This window comes from Lepidochelys kempii, chromosome 8, assembly GCF_965140265.1.
Source record: "Lepidochelys kempii isolate rLepKem1 chromosome 8, rLepKem1.hap2, whole genome shotgun sequence".
NCBI lineage: Eukaryota > Metazoa > Chordata > Testudines > Cheloniidae > Lepidochelys > Lepidochelys kempii.
In genome coordinates, this window is record NC_133263.1 from 103,807,902 (window position 1) to 103,824,544 (window position 16,643).

The following is a 16,643-nucleotide window of genomic DNA, read 5'->3' on the forward strand; positions in this document are numbered from 1 at the left end:
AGGGCAACAAAAATGATTAGGGGACTGGAACACATGAGTTATGAGGAGAGGCTGAGGGAACTGGGATTGTTTAGCCTGCAGAAGAGAAGAATGAGGGGGGATTTGATAGCTGCTTTCAACTACCTGAAAGGGGGTTCCAAAGAGGATGGCTCTAGACTGTTCTCAATGGTAGCAGATGACAGAACGAGGAGTAATGGTCTCAAGTTGCAGTGGGGGAGGTTTAGATTGGATATTAGGAAAAACTTTTTCACTAAGAGGGTGGTGAAATACTGGAATGCGTTACCTAGGGAGGTGGTAGAATCTCCTTCCTTAGAGGTTTTTAAGGTCAGGCTTGACAAAGCCCTGGCTGGGATGATTTAACTAGGAATTGGTCCTGCTTCGAGCAGGGGGTTGGACTAGATGACCTTCTGGGGTCCCTTCCAACCCTGATATTCTATGATTCTATGGTTACAAGGTGGTGGTTCGTGGTTTTGTTTTTTTTTTTTTTTGTTTGTTTTTTAACACTGCAGTGCAAAGAGCTAGAGCCTCCTGTGCTTGCTTAGTTGGTATTGGTTTGTTAAAACTATGGAAGGTTCTGGAACAGATCTAGAGTAGCAGGTTTTTGAATCTTTTATTCTGACCTAGTATTGAAGGCAGCTGTTAGCTACTGAATTCTAAACATTGTCTACACTTTGTTGTTTGTGTGTGTGTGTTTGTTTTTCCCCTAGTAGTAGTTCATTTAAAGTATGCGTGGCAGAAATGTCCAAACGTGAGTTTAAAAAGAAATTGTCACTGTACTTTTTTGGGGGGGTAATCCAAAAATATGACTGAACAGAGACTTTGTGGATAAAATGACAGCCAGTTAAACTTTTTAGTAGTCAGAAAACAAAGTAGAATCACAGGGCCATAGGGTTTCAGATATACTACTGACTTCAGTGATACTCTGGATTTACATTGCTGTAACAGAAATCAGAATTTAGCTCCTAGAGCAGTGGTCCCAAAACTTTTTATCTCACCCCCCCCTTGCCCCGGAGCAGGGCTGTGGCTCCTGGGGGGGGAGGGGGTGCAGACAGGGGTAAGGGGGCCAAGCCTGGGGCCACAGCTGGGACGGAGCCAGGAGCGGAGTTGGAGGCCTGGGCATGGGGCTGGTAGCCAGAAGCAGAGCTGGGTGGCTCTCCCTCCCCACCTTCCCCAGTGGGTGCTGGCCTGGGCCCCTGCCACGCTCCCCCAAATATTCCTCAGCATCCCCCAAGGGGGCATGTCCCACAGTTTGGGGACTTCTGTCCAAGAGGCTGCTTCAAGCAAGGAGGTAGACTAAGGCATGAACTTAATTCATTCTGAGTAGTACCTGTATACCATCTGAAAGGGCCGCACAACCATAACGACCATGGTTATAAATCAGGGGGCCACATTAAATCTAGTAGAAGCAAGTAACTTCAGTGAGGCCAATGGAATTGCACCCTCCTGATACAAGATCTTATTGGTCCTCTAGACTCATGCACAGCTGGACATTCCCAGCTGAACCACAAAACGAACCTGTATGTTGCAGCTTTAACATTCAGTACCACAGAATGAATGCTACTATCTGAATCAGGTGCTTGGTCAGTAACTCCAGAGTGTGAACGTCTGGGTCAAGGTTCAGGTTAGTTTAGATTGGCTTGGTTGAGTACTTGCTGGTTTGTCCAAGAACAGTGAAGCTACTGTGTGTTGGATCCTCAACATGAAATAGCATTTGAAACTGCAGTTAGAGTACAGGGTTTGTTGTTGTTTTTTCAATGTGGGAGGTGTGGTTCAGAGGCGAACAGATGAATGGCTCTAAGCAATGCAACTCTCAATGTCCAGTCACTCTGCACTTGAACTAGAGATCAAAAAAAATTGTTTCAAGTGATCATAATTGCATTCCTGACTGTGCACCAGATTGCATGCACTTGCATTAAGAATTGCAGTCTTGCATTGCTATATTCAGTATTTTGAGACACACACCTTCTGGAGGCTGTGTAATCTGGGCCTGGGAGCATGTGGTGTGTCTACACTGCAATAAACCCGGGTCTACTGACCTGGGCTTGCGCTAAGGGGCTAAAAATAGTAGTGTAGATGATCCTGCCCCCTCACCAGGTTTCAGAGTTCAAGCAGGAATGTCTGCCCTGCTGTTTTTAGCTCTGTAGCAGGAGCCTGAGTCAGTTGACCAGGGTTCTGAGACTTGCTACCATGGACGTGGTGTCCCTTTTTGCTGCAATGTGAACATATCCATGGAGAGTTGTGCTCCCTTGAGACATGGCCTCTACCCCTTACAGTTCAAAGGGGAAGCTTGACAATTTAGGGCTAGATTGTGACTAGCCCAGCACCGGTTTACTCCCTTACTCCTCTCCGTGCTCCTCATTCCTTATTGTATACCTAAGCATGGGGCAATGGTTGCAGTCCTTGTGTTGCTAGTGGGGAGTGAAGTCTAGCTGAGGTCCAAACTATACCCTCCTCTTTTCACCAGTCAGCAAAGTTGATCTGACATAGGAGGGGGGGGGGCATATTTACTCTTCAAAAGCTATGGCAAGGGCCACAGTTCCTCTGAGAACTGTAGCTGTTACAAAACTGTATGCCCCCAACCCCACACACACATGCTTTCCAGGCTGTGACGGAAGCCACGGACAAGCCCTCAGTATTTTGCTTGGAGCGGTGAACAGTAAAATTATCCTAGTTATTGTGATGGTTGTCATGAATCCTCTTACCAAGAACTACCACTTCCTGTGAATTTCCCACTTGTTCAATTTAGAGACTAGATAGTTATTTTGGGGCCCAGCTCACTTCTTTTTGACATATGTTGTCCTAGTATAATGGGCTTTAATAAATTATGAATTCCATACATTTTGGAGAAAACACATCCATACTCAAGCTGCCTGTTCTCTCCCATTAGCCAGTGACTAGTTTCTGTAACATTTCCGTTGCCTCGCCTTATGTATGTTTCACTTCTGGCTTTTGTTAACTAAAATACCTTGACTGTTAACCTCTTGACGTTTTAGTGATATAAGCCAGAAAGGTAAATGGAAAAAATCTGTTTTTTGTTTTTCAGCTCTTCCTCCAAAGCCCCCAAAACCGATGACTCCGATCAACATGAATGGAATAAAGGACAATTCCAGTTTCTCGCTGCAGGATGCAGAGTGGTACTGGGGGGATATTTCAAGGTAAAAAATGTTTATTTCTGGACTAGAATGAGCCTTTTTAAGTTGTGCTCCCTTTGGGCCTGTGTATACTCAGGCAACATTTCACTTCAGGAACTGCATTCAGGCCCAGATTTTGCAGATCGCTTGAAGTGTGTGTTTAAGTACTATGCTGAATTGGGAACTGAGTGTGTTTAACGTGTTCTGTTTGGTTATTGTTCTAGAACAGTAGTTCACAATCTTGTGGCCACAATTGTTTTCTTGGAATCTTTCTACAGATTCTTAAGTTTTGTTTTTTTTTCTAGCCTTTCTGGTTGTGAAACAAAGCTATTCTGAATGTACTGGCTTCAGTCAGTAGATTTATTAAACGTAGCATTGGGGAATGAGCAATTCATGAAACTTTCAGTAAGTGTGTGTCTCTTATGTAAATAATAAAACCAGTAAATTAAATATGCTAGAGCTGAAAATAAAACAAGAATGAGATACTGTCTTGGATTGCTATTTGCTTTGTGGCTGAGTGTTGTCTAGGAAAAGAATTCATTAGCCCCACTACCTTCTTAACAGAAGAAAAAAGGACTTTAGATCCCGATTGTGCCACCTTTACATTTTAGTACCTTACTCAAGTAACCCCGTTTAGACCAGTGTGAGGGGGTAGCACAATTCAGGCCCTTATTGAACAATGGCAAAACCTGATTACAAAACCCAGTGGGCTTGATTCTGTTATCTTAGATCATTTTTACAATAGTATTATTACACTGACCTAATGGCATTGCTCGTGATTTACCAGAGTAAATGATCTCCTGAATGAGACCCAGTATATACAGTTTTGCAGGAATAGCTTTATATGTACTTTATCAGTTCATTTCATTTTCTTTTACAAAATACAACCCACAAATATATTTCATCAGTTGTCAATCCAGCTGCCTTGGGCAACAGATAAGCTTTTCATTGTGCCTGAAAAGCCAACAGACATTTACTTTATTGGACTGAGGGCTGGAGAATAAGTTAGGGATCTTCCACAATGAACTCCATCTCCAGCCCCCTGGGCACTACTAGAGAATGAAAGCTCAAGCATCCTAGCCATTCCCAACTGTTGGAGACATGGAGAGGCCATCTCTGAGATGTCAGGTCCAAGCTATAAAGGGTTCTGTGGCAACAATTTCCCTTTTTCTCCGATACCATTCATATCTGTAATGGAAATTGCTCTTTTGAAAGAGATTCTTCATCCAGGATAGTTAAATGCCACTAAGAACACTTATAAAGAATGGAAAAAAAGCTCTTGTAGAAATCTCTGAATTAAAATATCCATTATTATTCCTTTTAAAATGTAGGTGTATTGCCTGCATCTCATGGGTGGTGGTGAGGGTACATGAGAGGTGCTCTCAATCAATCAAATAGATAAAGTGTGTGGTTTGTAACTTACCTCTGAGATCCTTGTGTGAAAGATGCCATAAAGGACAAGGTATTAGTTTTGTAAGTAAAGCGTGGTATGTAATTTGGATGGAATGAGTTTCCTGAAAGTTTAACTAACTCTTAGCTCAAACACTTTGTTTGAAATGCTTATGGGTCCTACCCATTCCATAAAAGCCTCTTCCATTTAATTAAAAGAATAAACCCTAAATTTCTTCTCTCACAACAGTTGAAAATTAGGAGTAATTCCACTGGAATTAGTGGCATTACAGTAGTTTTAAAACTGGTGTAAAAGAAATATCTAAATCAAACCACTGATGGACCTTGAGACTAGAACTGTGCTAAAGTGTGGATACTTTTCTGACACCATTCTGTGAATGACCATGTTCGTGCCAGTTTCTTAAAGGGCCAGAAGTGCCTTCACAAAAGTCACCTGTTTCCAGTTTGGATTTAAATGTGAGCAAATCCCAATGAAAGATTTTGAACTTGGTGATTTCTCTGAAACACAGCTGCTACTGTTGTTATACATAACCTTCTTCCTAAACAGCAGTTAAGTGCAGCTGCTGGTTTTTGCTAAAAGTGAACAAGTTCAAACCGGTCTAAGATGGCCTTAAAGGCTGAACAGAAATATTATCCCTATGCATATCCTAAATCTGAAATAAGAGAATTTGAAAAGCAGACATTAAATCCTCAGATTGCATAAGATTTTGAAAGCAAAACAGAAAGGAAATCTAATTCCTTACGCACCCTGACACTGGTGGCCTCTCTTTGAATGTGTGTTTTAAAGCAAATTGTCTACCTAACACTTCTCGTTTATCTTTCTTGCAATCTTTCATTCCTCCAGGGAGGAGGTAAATGACAAATTACGAGACATGCCAGATGGAACATTTCTGGTGCGCGATGCATCAACCAAGATGCAGGGAGACTACACTCTGACATTGCGGTAAGTGTTGGGTATTTTCACTCTCTTGTCATACCTTGCTTTTAGTAGTGTCACCAGTGTCAGTAGATACCACATTAGTATTTAATTGAGATGCCCTCAGTGGTAGTCTCCACTGTCTGGGGAACATTTCTCCAGAGATTTCAGATGAGGAGTTTGGAATAAGGAAACAAATGACCAGCTCCTGGAAATTCCATCCCACTTCTTATGCTGAGCCCGGTGCATACTGGGACAGTATTATTTGGATGTCTCTGTGATGCAGACATAATCAGTAAAGGTCCTAGTTCTGTATCTCTCTCTGTCTCTGTACTTTGATTTAAGGAGGTTCCGTTAAGCTGGGACACTGCATTTAATGACACTGATTCTGATTGCACAGCAGAGTGTAACTCAGTGCAGAATCTGGTCCGGTATGTTCACCAAATAGTAGGATCAGCTTTCATCTGAGTTGCCATGTGATAGATGGTTATGTTGTCTTGAAGTTCAAAATCTGCTTCCTTCGTGAGTTTAAAAATGTACTCTTGTGGCCAAATTCTGCTCTGACTTGCATATTGCACAACCACACTGAAGTTAGTGAGGATAATATTTCTATCCAGTCAGGATTTTGCCTTAAGTCTAATTAGGGGTGGTCTGAATATTTAACCATATAAGCATGTATCTGCAGGAGCCATAAGTTAAGAAAGCCGATAAAGGACAGAGCACTGTTAAATTTTTTTGCTAGTAGGGGGAAAAATAAGCAAGCACTTCTAGAAGTTGCCAGCAAATACAAACCTGGATAATGTAAAGTCCTGGATTAATTACCCTGTTATAAATCTTTCCAAGGATTTATTTAAGTTTGAGTATCCAGTGTTAGCATCCAACACTTGAGATTGTTTGTTTGATAATTGGTTTGCAGGTGCATTTTCATTTATATAATACTTTGATCTTTCCTGCCTGTATGTCCCTTGTTATTCACCCTTTCTCTATGCGGGATCTAGGCATCTCCTGACCTTGTGTTCTTTGGGGTTTTTTAATTATAATTTTTTTGGTTTAGTTCTGAGTTTCATATTCCTAGTTGCTCACCTTGGGGCTTTTGCGTGGCTGCCTTAAGGAATTCTGAGCATCCCCTTGGAGAATTTCTAGTTAAACTAGATCTTAAATACAATAAAGTAGTCCCCGAGTGAACACTGGAAGAGATTTACTTTGGGCTTTTCTGCTGCTCAGATAAAACTTGAGGAGACCTTTGTATGTATTTACTTTTATCCTTTTACATATTAATATATATTAGATAATTTAGTTACAAAGGTACATATTAGATTGTCTGACTAGCTACAATGATTCTTGTGTGTTGCCTTTATGAAAAACTTAGCATGGCTACTCATACCATATATGTGGCCGCTTGTGTGTATGTCTGTGCACGCATGCTACCCATGCACACAACAAAACCTCTAAGCTAGTGTATTGCCTTACAGGAAGGGTGGCAACAACAAACTGATAAAGATTTATCATCGGGATGGAAAATATGGTTTTTCTGATCCATTGACATTTAACTCTGTTGTGGAGCTGATTAACCACTACCGCCATGAATCTCTTGCCCAGTACAATCCTAAGCTTGACGTGAAGCTGATGTATCCAGTATCCAGGTATCAACAGGTGAGGTTTCCAGAGAACCAATAACTGTTAGCAGATGTGTGTTTTTGTAGTTTTTTCTTGTCATAAAACTTAGGCTTTCTATCCAGAGCCTGGATTTTTCACATGAATCATGTGAAAACTCAAAGCCCTTTTATGCTTGAAAACTCAACTTCACATTTTCAAGGACGAAGTAGTGGTTCCAAGAGTCCATGGGGTCTAAAACAATAACCACAAAGTTAGGAGAAGGAGGTCCTGACCTCTACTTTGAGCACTCACACTGACAGACTTCATAATTTTTCCAGCTACGTAAACATCTGCTTCACTGCATCCTTATGATGTAGGTAATTGTCATCGCCTATATTTTAAAAGTGGAGAAGCTGAGGCTGAGAGATTTAGTGAATTACATGCAGGGCTCTGTGGGCTAGGATGCAAAGCAACTGTTTATGTACAAAATATGTTAAAATCAGTCACTGGCAGAAGTGAGAAGGCCACCTGGCTCCATGCCCTGTGCTTAGTTCTCTAGATTCTGGGGCTTTGGGCTGACCCCGCTTCCTCCTCCATGCTATACGACAGTCTTTAACACTGAGCAAAATGTCTCCCAGAGTTGTAGCAGTTTTCCACAAGTTCTGTGAACTCTTGTTTTAAAAACAGACAAAAAAAACTTTGATCTTTCCTGCCTGTATTATTCCCTCCTTCTCTAAGGGGGATCTAGGCATCTCCTGATTTTACGTTGCCTTTGTTGGGTATCTTTTTTTATTATAATTTTTGGTTTAGTTCTAAGTTACATATTTCTAGTCGCTCACTTTATAGACTGTGAAACTTATTTTTTGCTTTGCCGGACTAGATCTCTCTTCCATACTTCTAGAAGCCTGATGTAAAAAATGCTGCATAATTGATCACAGAAATATGCACATTTACTAGGTTGACAAGGAACAGTGCTTAGAGAAACTACTTTGCCTAAAGAATTACCTTCTTTCTTTCCTGATATACACAGGATCAGTTGGTAAAAGAAGATAACATAGATGCAGTAGGTAAAAAGCTTCAGGAATACCACTCTCAGTATCAGGACAAGAGTAAAGAGTATGACAGACTATATGAAGAATACACCAGAACATCACAGGTCAGTTTTCAAAATAACCTTTTGTTGATCATTACAGCAGCTGTCTGTCTGAAAAGCTGAACTTCTATCCCTAGTAAGACCGTGAAACAAATTATTATTTAAAAAAAAAATTAATACACAAAGGAAAACAAAAGCGTAAGCAATAGGTAGCAAATTTGTCTTGTCTTTGATTTCAGTTTGGGGCTTTTTTGGTGTGGGGATGACAATTACAAAGTTAATAAGTAAAGGAAATGTGATTGAATGTAGCTTTTCCATATAAGATATGGCACTGCACTTCTGGAGGAATGGCACAGCCCAGATAAAGGTTTTAAGCTATCACAGGCACCATAGCAGCTCCCAGCATAAATCAGAGCAGCCAGAAGTGATGCTGTCCTATATAGTATGTGCACCAGGGATTTTTTTTTCCCTCAGCCAGCTAAGAGACATTTCCAGGAACTGCATGCAACTGTGTCATCATACAGGGGTCATAAAGTAGGATAGAATCCTAGAAGAAGAGGTATCGAAGGACACCACCCTTGTATTAGTAGGAGCATTGCCAGCAGATCGAGGGAAGTGATTATTCCCCTCTATTCGGCACTGGTGAGGCCACATCTGGAGTATTGCGTCCAGTTTTGGTCCCTCCACTGCAGAAGGGATATGGACAAATTGGAGAGAGTTCAGCTGAAGGCAACGAAAATGATTAGGCGTCTGGGGCACATGACTTATGAGGAGAGGCTGAGGGAACTGGGCTTATTTGGTCTCCAGAAGAGAAGAGTGAGGGGGAATTTGATAGCAGCCTTCAACTACCTGAAGGGGGGTTCCAAAGAGAATGGAGCTCGGCTGTTCTCAGTGGTGGCAGATGACAGAACAAGAAGCAATGATCTCAAGTTGCAGTGGGGGCGGGTTAGGTTGGATATTAGGAAACACTATTTCACTAGGAGGGTAGTGAAGCACTGAAATGGGTTACCTAGGGAGGTGGTGGAATCTCCATCCTTAGAGGTTTTAAAGGCCCGGCTTGACAAAGCTTTGGCTGGGATGATTTAGTTGGTGTTTGGTCCTACTTTTGAGTAGGGGGTTGGACTAGATTATTAAAGATCTGTGGTGGAATTCTCTTTCAAAGAAGCCTAATTACAAGTACTTTTTAACTTGGTAAACCTTGTGGAGGAAGAAATGGTCGGCTTTCTATGAGACTTTGGCTAAAGTGGGTTGGGTTTTTTCCTCTTCCATAAAACTCAGACTTTGCCACAATTTAAAAAAAAAAAAAAAAAAAATTGAAAGTTTCTTTCTGACCATCAGTTTAGGAAGCATAACTGAGTCTTGCGCTTGTAACTTATTTCAGGATGCAAATGACTAAAGATGCTTTTTGGTTTTGGTTTCTTTGTATAGGAAATTCAGATGAAGAGAACTGCAATTGAAGCATTTAATGAAACCATTAAAATATTTGAGGAACAGTGCCACACACAAGAGCGATACAGCAAAGAATACATTGAACGATTCCGCAGAGAGGGGAATGAGAAGGAAATCGAACGGTAGGATCTCAAACCATACTTGTGTGTGCTCCTTACATAGACACACTAGTAAAGCTAACAGAAAATTCTGTTAAGCCTTCTTTTATATGATTAAAGAAGTTAAGTATGTTTACTAAAGATTCATATTCCTATGTTCAAATATCCCAAACAGTTGTGCACTGTAGAGGACAATCCTGTATTTGTTGGGAGGTAGACTGGATGATCTCTGGTCTCTAACTTCTATGAATCTAGATTTTTATAGTGAAGAGCTCTACAGGAAAATCTGAGGTTTAGATATGTATATTCTTAAAGCTCAGACAATACTATCTGGAGAGGGGGAGAAATTAATTTACAGCTAAAACATGAGCTAAAGAAAAGTTAGCTGTCTTCTAGCACTCACATGTAGAGTTAATCTCGGAAATGACTAGCTTGAAAGCACTTGTCATGTAATGTGCTCTTGGATGCCCATTTAGAAACTCCCATTGATCTTGCTAAGAGTTGCATGTGCATCAGAAATCAGGATTTGGCCCCAATCCAGTGCCTTCAAAGGTTCTTCAAACATTTTGAAATTAAGAACAAACCAATATTTGTAAAGCTGAAAACTTCCATAATATTTTACTACCTCTTTGTAAGACAACAATAGTAATCTAAGTCAATGAGGGGTTTTTGGGTAGTGGAGACCTGTGGGGATGGTAGTAGGCACTCTTCAAAGTGTGATTTCTGCCCTGAAAAATGGCCACTTCTGACTCAGCAGACCTTTTCCTTACGTGTTTTCATAGTCTTATCTACTGACTCTGACAAAAAGAAACTCTTTGTTTTAAATCATAGCAATGCACAAGAGAGCTGAATTCTGTTCCTCCACAAGCATCGGCAAAATCGTTTAACGTTTCAGTTACATGGGTGAATCAAAAAGAAAAGGAGGACTTGTGGCACCTTAGAGACTAACCAATTTATTTGAGCATAAGCTTTCGTGAGCTACAGCTCACTTCATCGGATGCATACTTTTCATCGGATGCATACTGTGGAAAAGTATGCATCCGATGAAGTGAGCTGTTGCGCACGAAAGCTTATGCTCAGATAAATTGGTTAGTCTCTAAGGTGCCACAAGTACTCCTTTTCTTTTTGCGAATACAGACTAACACAGCTGTTGTTCTGAAACATGGGTGAATCAGTTTTCATTGGAACATGTCACATAGGGCTTAATTGGGTTGTACAAATGAGGGCATGATTTGTGCTGCAGAATCTCTAACACTGATGTGTGAGAAGGAAATAACCTAGCTTGACTGTCAGATCCCCAGCTGAATTTGCATGAGATGCAGTTGAGAGATAGAGAGAGAACACATCTCTTCATTTCAAATATGCTCAGTTTACAAGTGGAGACTTGGTAAATCTGGAACCCCACCATCCCAGTATTAGTGTCACTTTTCAGTGAAAGACCACACTGATTTCCCCCTACCTGTCAATGGCTATTAGTCTCCTACTGCAATTTGAATGAGGAGCTGGAGATGATAATGTAAGTCAATGTGAACTGCATCAAAATTTTCTTCTGTTAGAATCTGATCTTAATGTATGTTAAACCCCACTGTTAGCCATATTTTTATAACGTAGATTGAATTTCTATCTGGCCAAAGTCCATACAAAGGTTAATGGTTGAGGCTCAAACCTCTATTGCCTGCTAATAGCAAGGTGCAGTTCTTACTGTCAAACTTTGCCAATACCTAAGCACAACAAAGTAATGTGATCCTTTCTTCTGAATTCTTGATACTTCTAGCAGTTCTTGCATAAAAAACCTATCCTAGTTTAGTTGCCTAAAGTTACTGTGATTTGAGCAACTACCTACTGTAAACCAAAAAGTCCCCTATTCTGTGTTTAAAACTTTTTATAGCGTGCCATAAATGTATGTTGCGTTTAACAAATCACAAAGTAAGATGCTATCCCTTTACTAAATAGTCTGAATGTAGGAAGCTTAACAGCAGAGCAGCTTTGTCTATTTTATATAGTTACACAGTAATAAAATGTCTCCAAACAGTTTTGCAGAGTAGATATTAAACTTCCATTTCTTAGTATGAGCAGTTGCGTTTATGTGCAAGGAATACAGTCTCATTCCAGTGTCATAAATGTTCTTGCTAAGATTTTTGCAAATAAACACAGCTGTAGATTGCTCTATGGTAAAAGGGCAAGTAAGATGGCTAACCTGACATGGCATCTTCTGAATTGCAGTAATATCCTTAGTGTGACTCTACTCTGAAAAGGCACTTTGTAAAGTGGGACATTGTGGGACACCCATGTTTCATCCTGACACCAGAAAATTTGTGTCCAATGTGTTTACAAGTGAAGTAAAGGAATGTGGGGGAGAAGGGAAGGTTGTTCCTAACTTCCAGGCCTGCAAACCAATTTGAGATCTGAAATTGAGTCAAGCAGGGTTCTTTCCAACGTGCTCATCGTCACCAGTACTAAGTGTCTGCTGCAGACCAAATCCTGTTGACAGTGACACCTGTGCTAGGGTTGTATTACAGGTTAGAACCTGAGTAAGTAAATCTGAGTATATAGAGAGAGTCCGATCTAGCTCACTCCCAGAGCTGTGTTGGCTTTGTCAAGAGTTTTTTAAAAAAAAAAAAAAGTCTTAAATTTTAAGATCTGTTTCTGAATGTATGATAGGAACAGATCCAAGGAGTAGGTAGGAAGCATCCTTTTAGTCACTTTTCAGGGTAGAACTGCACTCCAAACCAAGTGAAAGCACTTTACAATAGTAGCCACTACCAAACTGATGGTAACATGAGAGGAATGTGATATAAAGAAATATGGCTCTTTGTCTTCCAGTACTGTGTATAAGAGGTAAGCCATTCAATAACTTTCTTAAGGCTAGAGCAGTCTGGACTGATTGTTGTTGTATGTTTCTCTCCCTCTTAAACATTATAAATTTATTTACAGAATAATGATGAATTACGAGAAATTAAAATCACGCCTGGGAGAGATCCATGATAGTAAAATGCGTCTGGAGCAGGATTTGAAGAAACAAGCTCTGGACAATAGGGAAATTGATAAGAAAATGAATAGCATCAAACCCGATCTTATCCAGCTACGCAAGATCAGAGATCAGTATCTAGTGTAAGTAGGCAAGGCCTGTGCACCTCAAAACAGTGTCTGTGATTAACTTGGTTAAAGACCGTTGCCATCATTATGTATGTTCATTATACTAATGGGAGTCTGGTCTCCTTTTTATAATCAGAGTTGTGTGTGCACTAATAGGAGACTGGATCCCTTGTATGAAATGATTAGCTGGTTAGCCTTTCACTACTTCTGTAATAATAACTTCATGTCTTATTACTTTAACTGTCGGACTTTAAAGCATATCTGGTACACCAGTACATCACTAGTACACATTCTACAGTATAGGTAGCTTTCATGTGAGTTAGAACATCAGGGATGATAAAGGGAGACGCCCTCTGACTGACCAAGCGCCTCCCTCCACTAATGTTAGCAGAACTAGGTTGAGAAGAGCGGAGGTCAAAGTGGTGGCTCCTTAGAATGGCGTACTCCCTCTTACTGACCCAAATCCATAGGATTGGAACTTCACAGGCTGCGGGGGGCATAGCACTCCAAAGCACACTTCCCTCTGAGCCTTGTGGTATCAGAGAGTTAACACCTGCTCTATGTACACACCCCTTCAGAGAGAAGGTGAGAATGTTACATGGACAGAGGCACTAGTGACCATGCATGCTGCTCTGGGAGAGGGAGGCAGCCGCAGCCTCCATCTGAAGACCCAGCATAGCCTGCAATAGTACCTCCTTTCGACATTTGACCTGCAGGATGTGGAGGTCATGCCTCCTCTGCTGCTCCCTCCTCTGCTGCTCCTTCCCCAATAAAGAGATCATTCTAAGGAGAGTATATAAGGGTGTACTGTGTAATGTTGCCTGGGGTCTCTGTGTCTTTCACATGGGCTTTACTGCAGGTGAGTAAGCTCAGTCTCTAGATTCTCTCCTTATGGGATCTATGTCTAAGCTTCTCTTCTATTTGGTCAGTAGCAAACAACTAGGAAACATATTAATGCTTTCTATTTTCTCATCTTGACAGATGGCTCAATCACAAAGGAGTGAGACAGAAGCGAATAAACGACTGGCTGGGAATCAAAAATGAAAATATTGATGAGTAAGTGCTCTTGTACATTTAATCTCTCTGATAAGTGGCAGAGCTCCGGTCTTCCCACTGAGGATCTCAGTAATATGAAATACCAGTTTCTATATAAAGGATTGGAGTTTTATCCTAAGGGAAAGGCTTTTGTTTTGGTTTTTGTCCTGTGAACCAGCATCTGTTTTCAGCTAATGTGTATGTTGCTACCTTTTTGAATAAGGATTCTTGGTTGACATTAAGTGACTATTAGCAGGCTGGTCTTCCAGTTTGAACTGCCTCTTCCAGATGTACTTTTTTATTTGCATTTTATCTTCCTTTAGAATGCTTTCTGCAGAATAAATCCTCCTCTTTATAACTGATTCCTTTTGTGAATGGGTGATGGAGCTAACAAGTTCCATCTCCTCTTTCTCTAGTACTTACTTTGTGAATGAAGAAGATGAAAACCTGCCACATTATGATGAGAAAACTTGGTTTGTTGGGGATCTCAACCGTATCCAAGCAGAAGATTTGCTCCGTGGGAAACCTGATGGAGCTTTTTTAATTCGAGAGAGTAGCAAGAAAGGATGTTACGCTTGTTCTGTGGTGTAAGTCTGTTTTCGTTATGGTTTAACTTACTTGGAAACCTCTAGATTGTCAATCTCAAGTATCTTTGCCATTTGAATTACTTTAGAAAATTCAAGCCACCTTAAAATTCACATGTTCAAATGAGTGCAATATACAGTGGATACATCTAGGTTACAATGGTACAACTTTGTTGCAGAAAGCTGTTAGTTTGGAGGCACAGGTATTGTGGGCCTTATGATCTTCAGTCATGTAATCACTAGGCTATAGTTCTGCAGCATTCCAATAAGAAACTTCATAATAATCTGTGGCCAGATATTCACATCACTCTCTGATAAGGAACATTAGCAAAGTTTGGGTGCTGAAATGTTCCATGTGGCACACGTTGAGATTTGTTCTGATTTGCAGACATGCCAACTGCAGATCCACATCACTGCTATGTTTAAGATCATGATAGCACTTCAGAAAAGCATATTATTTCTGTTGATCAGTATTATGCCACAAAATAGCACTGAAATGGCATAATGTAACCTGCTTTTACTTTGGATTATAAAAGTTCCAGCATGGGGATTATCTAATATCTGATCTTTCTGGCAAATAGTTCCCAGGCTTGTGGAATAATCGTGGTGCTTCAGTAAATGCCAAGTTGGGGACTTGATTACTATAACTTTAGATAACAAACTGACTTGGGAACCCATGCTGTGTTTGCTGACTACCAAACATAGCCCAACATTCTCAACTAGCTTCAAGGTACTGGTGAAATGCCAGCCACATCTGTTTCAAGAGAGTGAGAAAATACACACACACGCATGCACACACACCTGACTTTCTTGGAAGCTCCGTGGCCCTTTTTGCCTTTACCGTTTAAATTGGGAAAATTGGCATCTAAACATCAGTTTCTAGAGACAGTAACTTGGCTGTTTGCCTTATTAAGTGAGCAAGTTCTCCTGAGTAAAATCCACCTAAAACCAAACTTCCAGCTAGAAGGTGGAGGGAGCTGGGGGCAAGGAGACAGGAAGACCCTAAAGTCAAGCACCATATGAAACATCATTCCTAGGTCACGTGGCTTTTGGAGAACCATACTTAAGGAGTGATGTGTGTAGAGAAGTCTCTTGGAGATATAGATATGGTACTTCTCATCTCCCAGGCACAGAGACTGAGCATCTTGAAGACCAGCTCCCCCTGGGGAGGAAAAAAGCAGGGTGGGGGATTCAAAGGAGACTGGGTCACACTAAGTCTGAGGATTTCCTGCTGTGTAACTGTTCTGAGGCACTAGACTCAAATAGAAGTCCCACAGCTAACTCTGCCTTTCTGCCTCCTGACCTCCTCCACCCCCTTTTTCAGGAGTGGGTCTTGAGGTGGTTTCAAACCCAATTTTTACGATTCAGTGTAGTAGGAATCCTGGTCATGTGAAGGTCTTGGAGTGTTTAATCTCTGGTTATGCTGCTCACCCACCTTCCACTCAAAGATGGAAACTCCTGAAAATCCCATTTAGCAAAATGCTGTCATTTCATGAACGTTCATGTTTTTTGCTGGTTTTATAGAAGTAGACATTGCTTAAACAGAAGTGTTTTGTGGATTCAGAGGGTTACTAAGTGCTACAAGTGAGATGAGTGAGGTTGCTCTCAAACTGAGGCTTTCATTAAATCCAATTATATTCTTCTTTCCCTACTTTTTATTGTTCAAGCTGCTTTATTTCCTTTTTTATTCTCTCCTCCATAAATAGTTATTTAAGAGGCTAAGTATGGATATATTATAAGAAGCAATATCCTAGAAATCATAACAAAGGATCAAATAGTTACAGCTTCTAGTAACATAGTCAGACCTCAGTATCTAACACTTCTGTTTGTTTATTTCTGATACCACTGATGAGAAACAGAACTTTTCTTTTAAATCTCCCAGAAGAGGTTTCTGAAGCTAGACACGCTAAATAACCCTGGAATTGCAGGAGTCCTCTAGAGAAGGAAGGGTTTCCCATCTCCACGGTTTGGTAACTGTTGAAATAAAAGGTCTGAAATAGAATTGCCTGATTGTTTTTCGGCAATCTGAAATCAGTGGGATCTGCAGAAGCTTAGCCGTTTTGAGAATCAGTCCACTTACCTCTGACAAAAATCCATGGAGAGAAACTAGACAAAGCTAGTCTAAAGTAGAATTGGACTGGAGCTAAGTTAGCGGTTAGCAAAGTCTGGGCTGTAACGCCATTTCTTAGTGGTCCTCGGAATGAAAGAGTTTGAGAAGTAAGCAGTGGGGGTTGG

At 40.8% G+C, this 16,643-nt stretch overlaps 1 protein-coding gene across 3 annotated transcripts in view; it reads left to right on the top strand.

The window, feature by feature from the left end:
• Positions 1-16,643, top strand: part of PIK3R3 (phosphoinositide-3-kinase regulatory subunit 3) — a 349,039-nt gene that overhangs the window by 322,431 nt on the left and 9,965 nt on the right. For all 3 annotated transcript variants that reach the window (XR_012160507.1, XM_073357839.1, XM_073357840.1), the window contains 8 exons: positions 3,044-3,155; positions 5,386-5,484; positions 6,930-7,110; positions 8,084-8,209; positions 9,575-9,717; positions 12,628-12,804; positions 13,771-13,845; positions 14,241-14,411. Coding sequence is in view for 2 of the 3 variants with exons in the window: in XM_073357839.1 (XP_073213940.1) it covers positions 3,044-3,155; positions 5,386-5,484; positions 6,930-7,110; positions 8,084-8,209; positions 9,575-9,717; positions 12,628-12,804; positions 13,771-13,845; positions 14,241-14,411 (1,084 nt within the window). In the remaining variant the exon portion in view is untranslated. The remainder of the gene's footprint in view (positions 1-3,043; positions 3,156-5,385; positions 5,485-6,929; positions 7,111-8,083; positions 8,210-9,574; positions 9,718-12,627; positions 12,805-13,770; positions 13,846-14,240; positions 14,412-16,643) is intronic.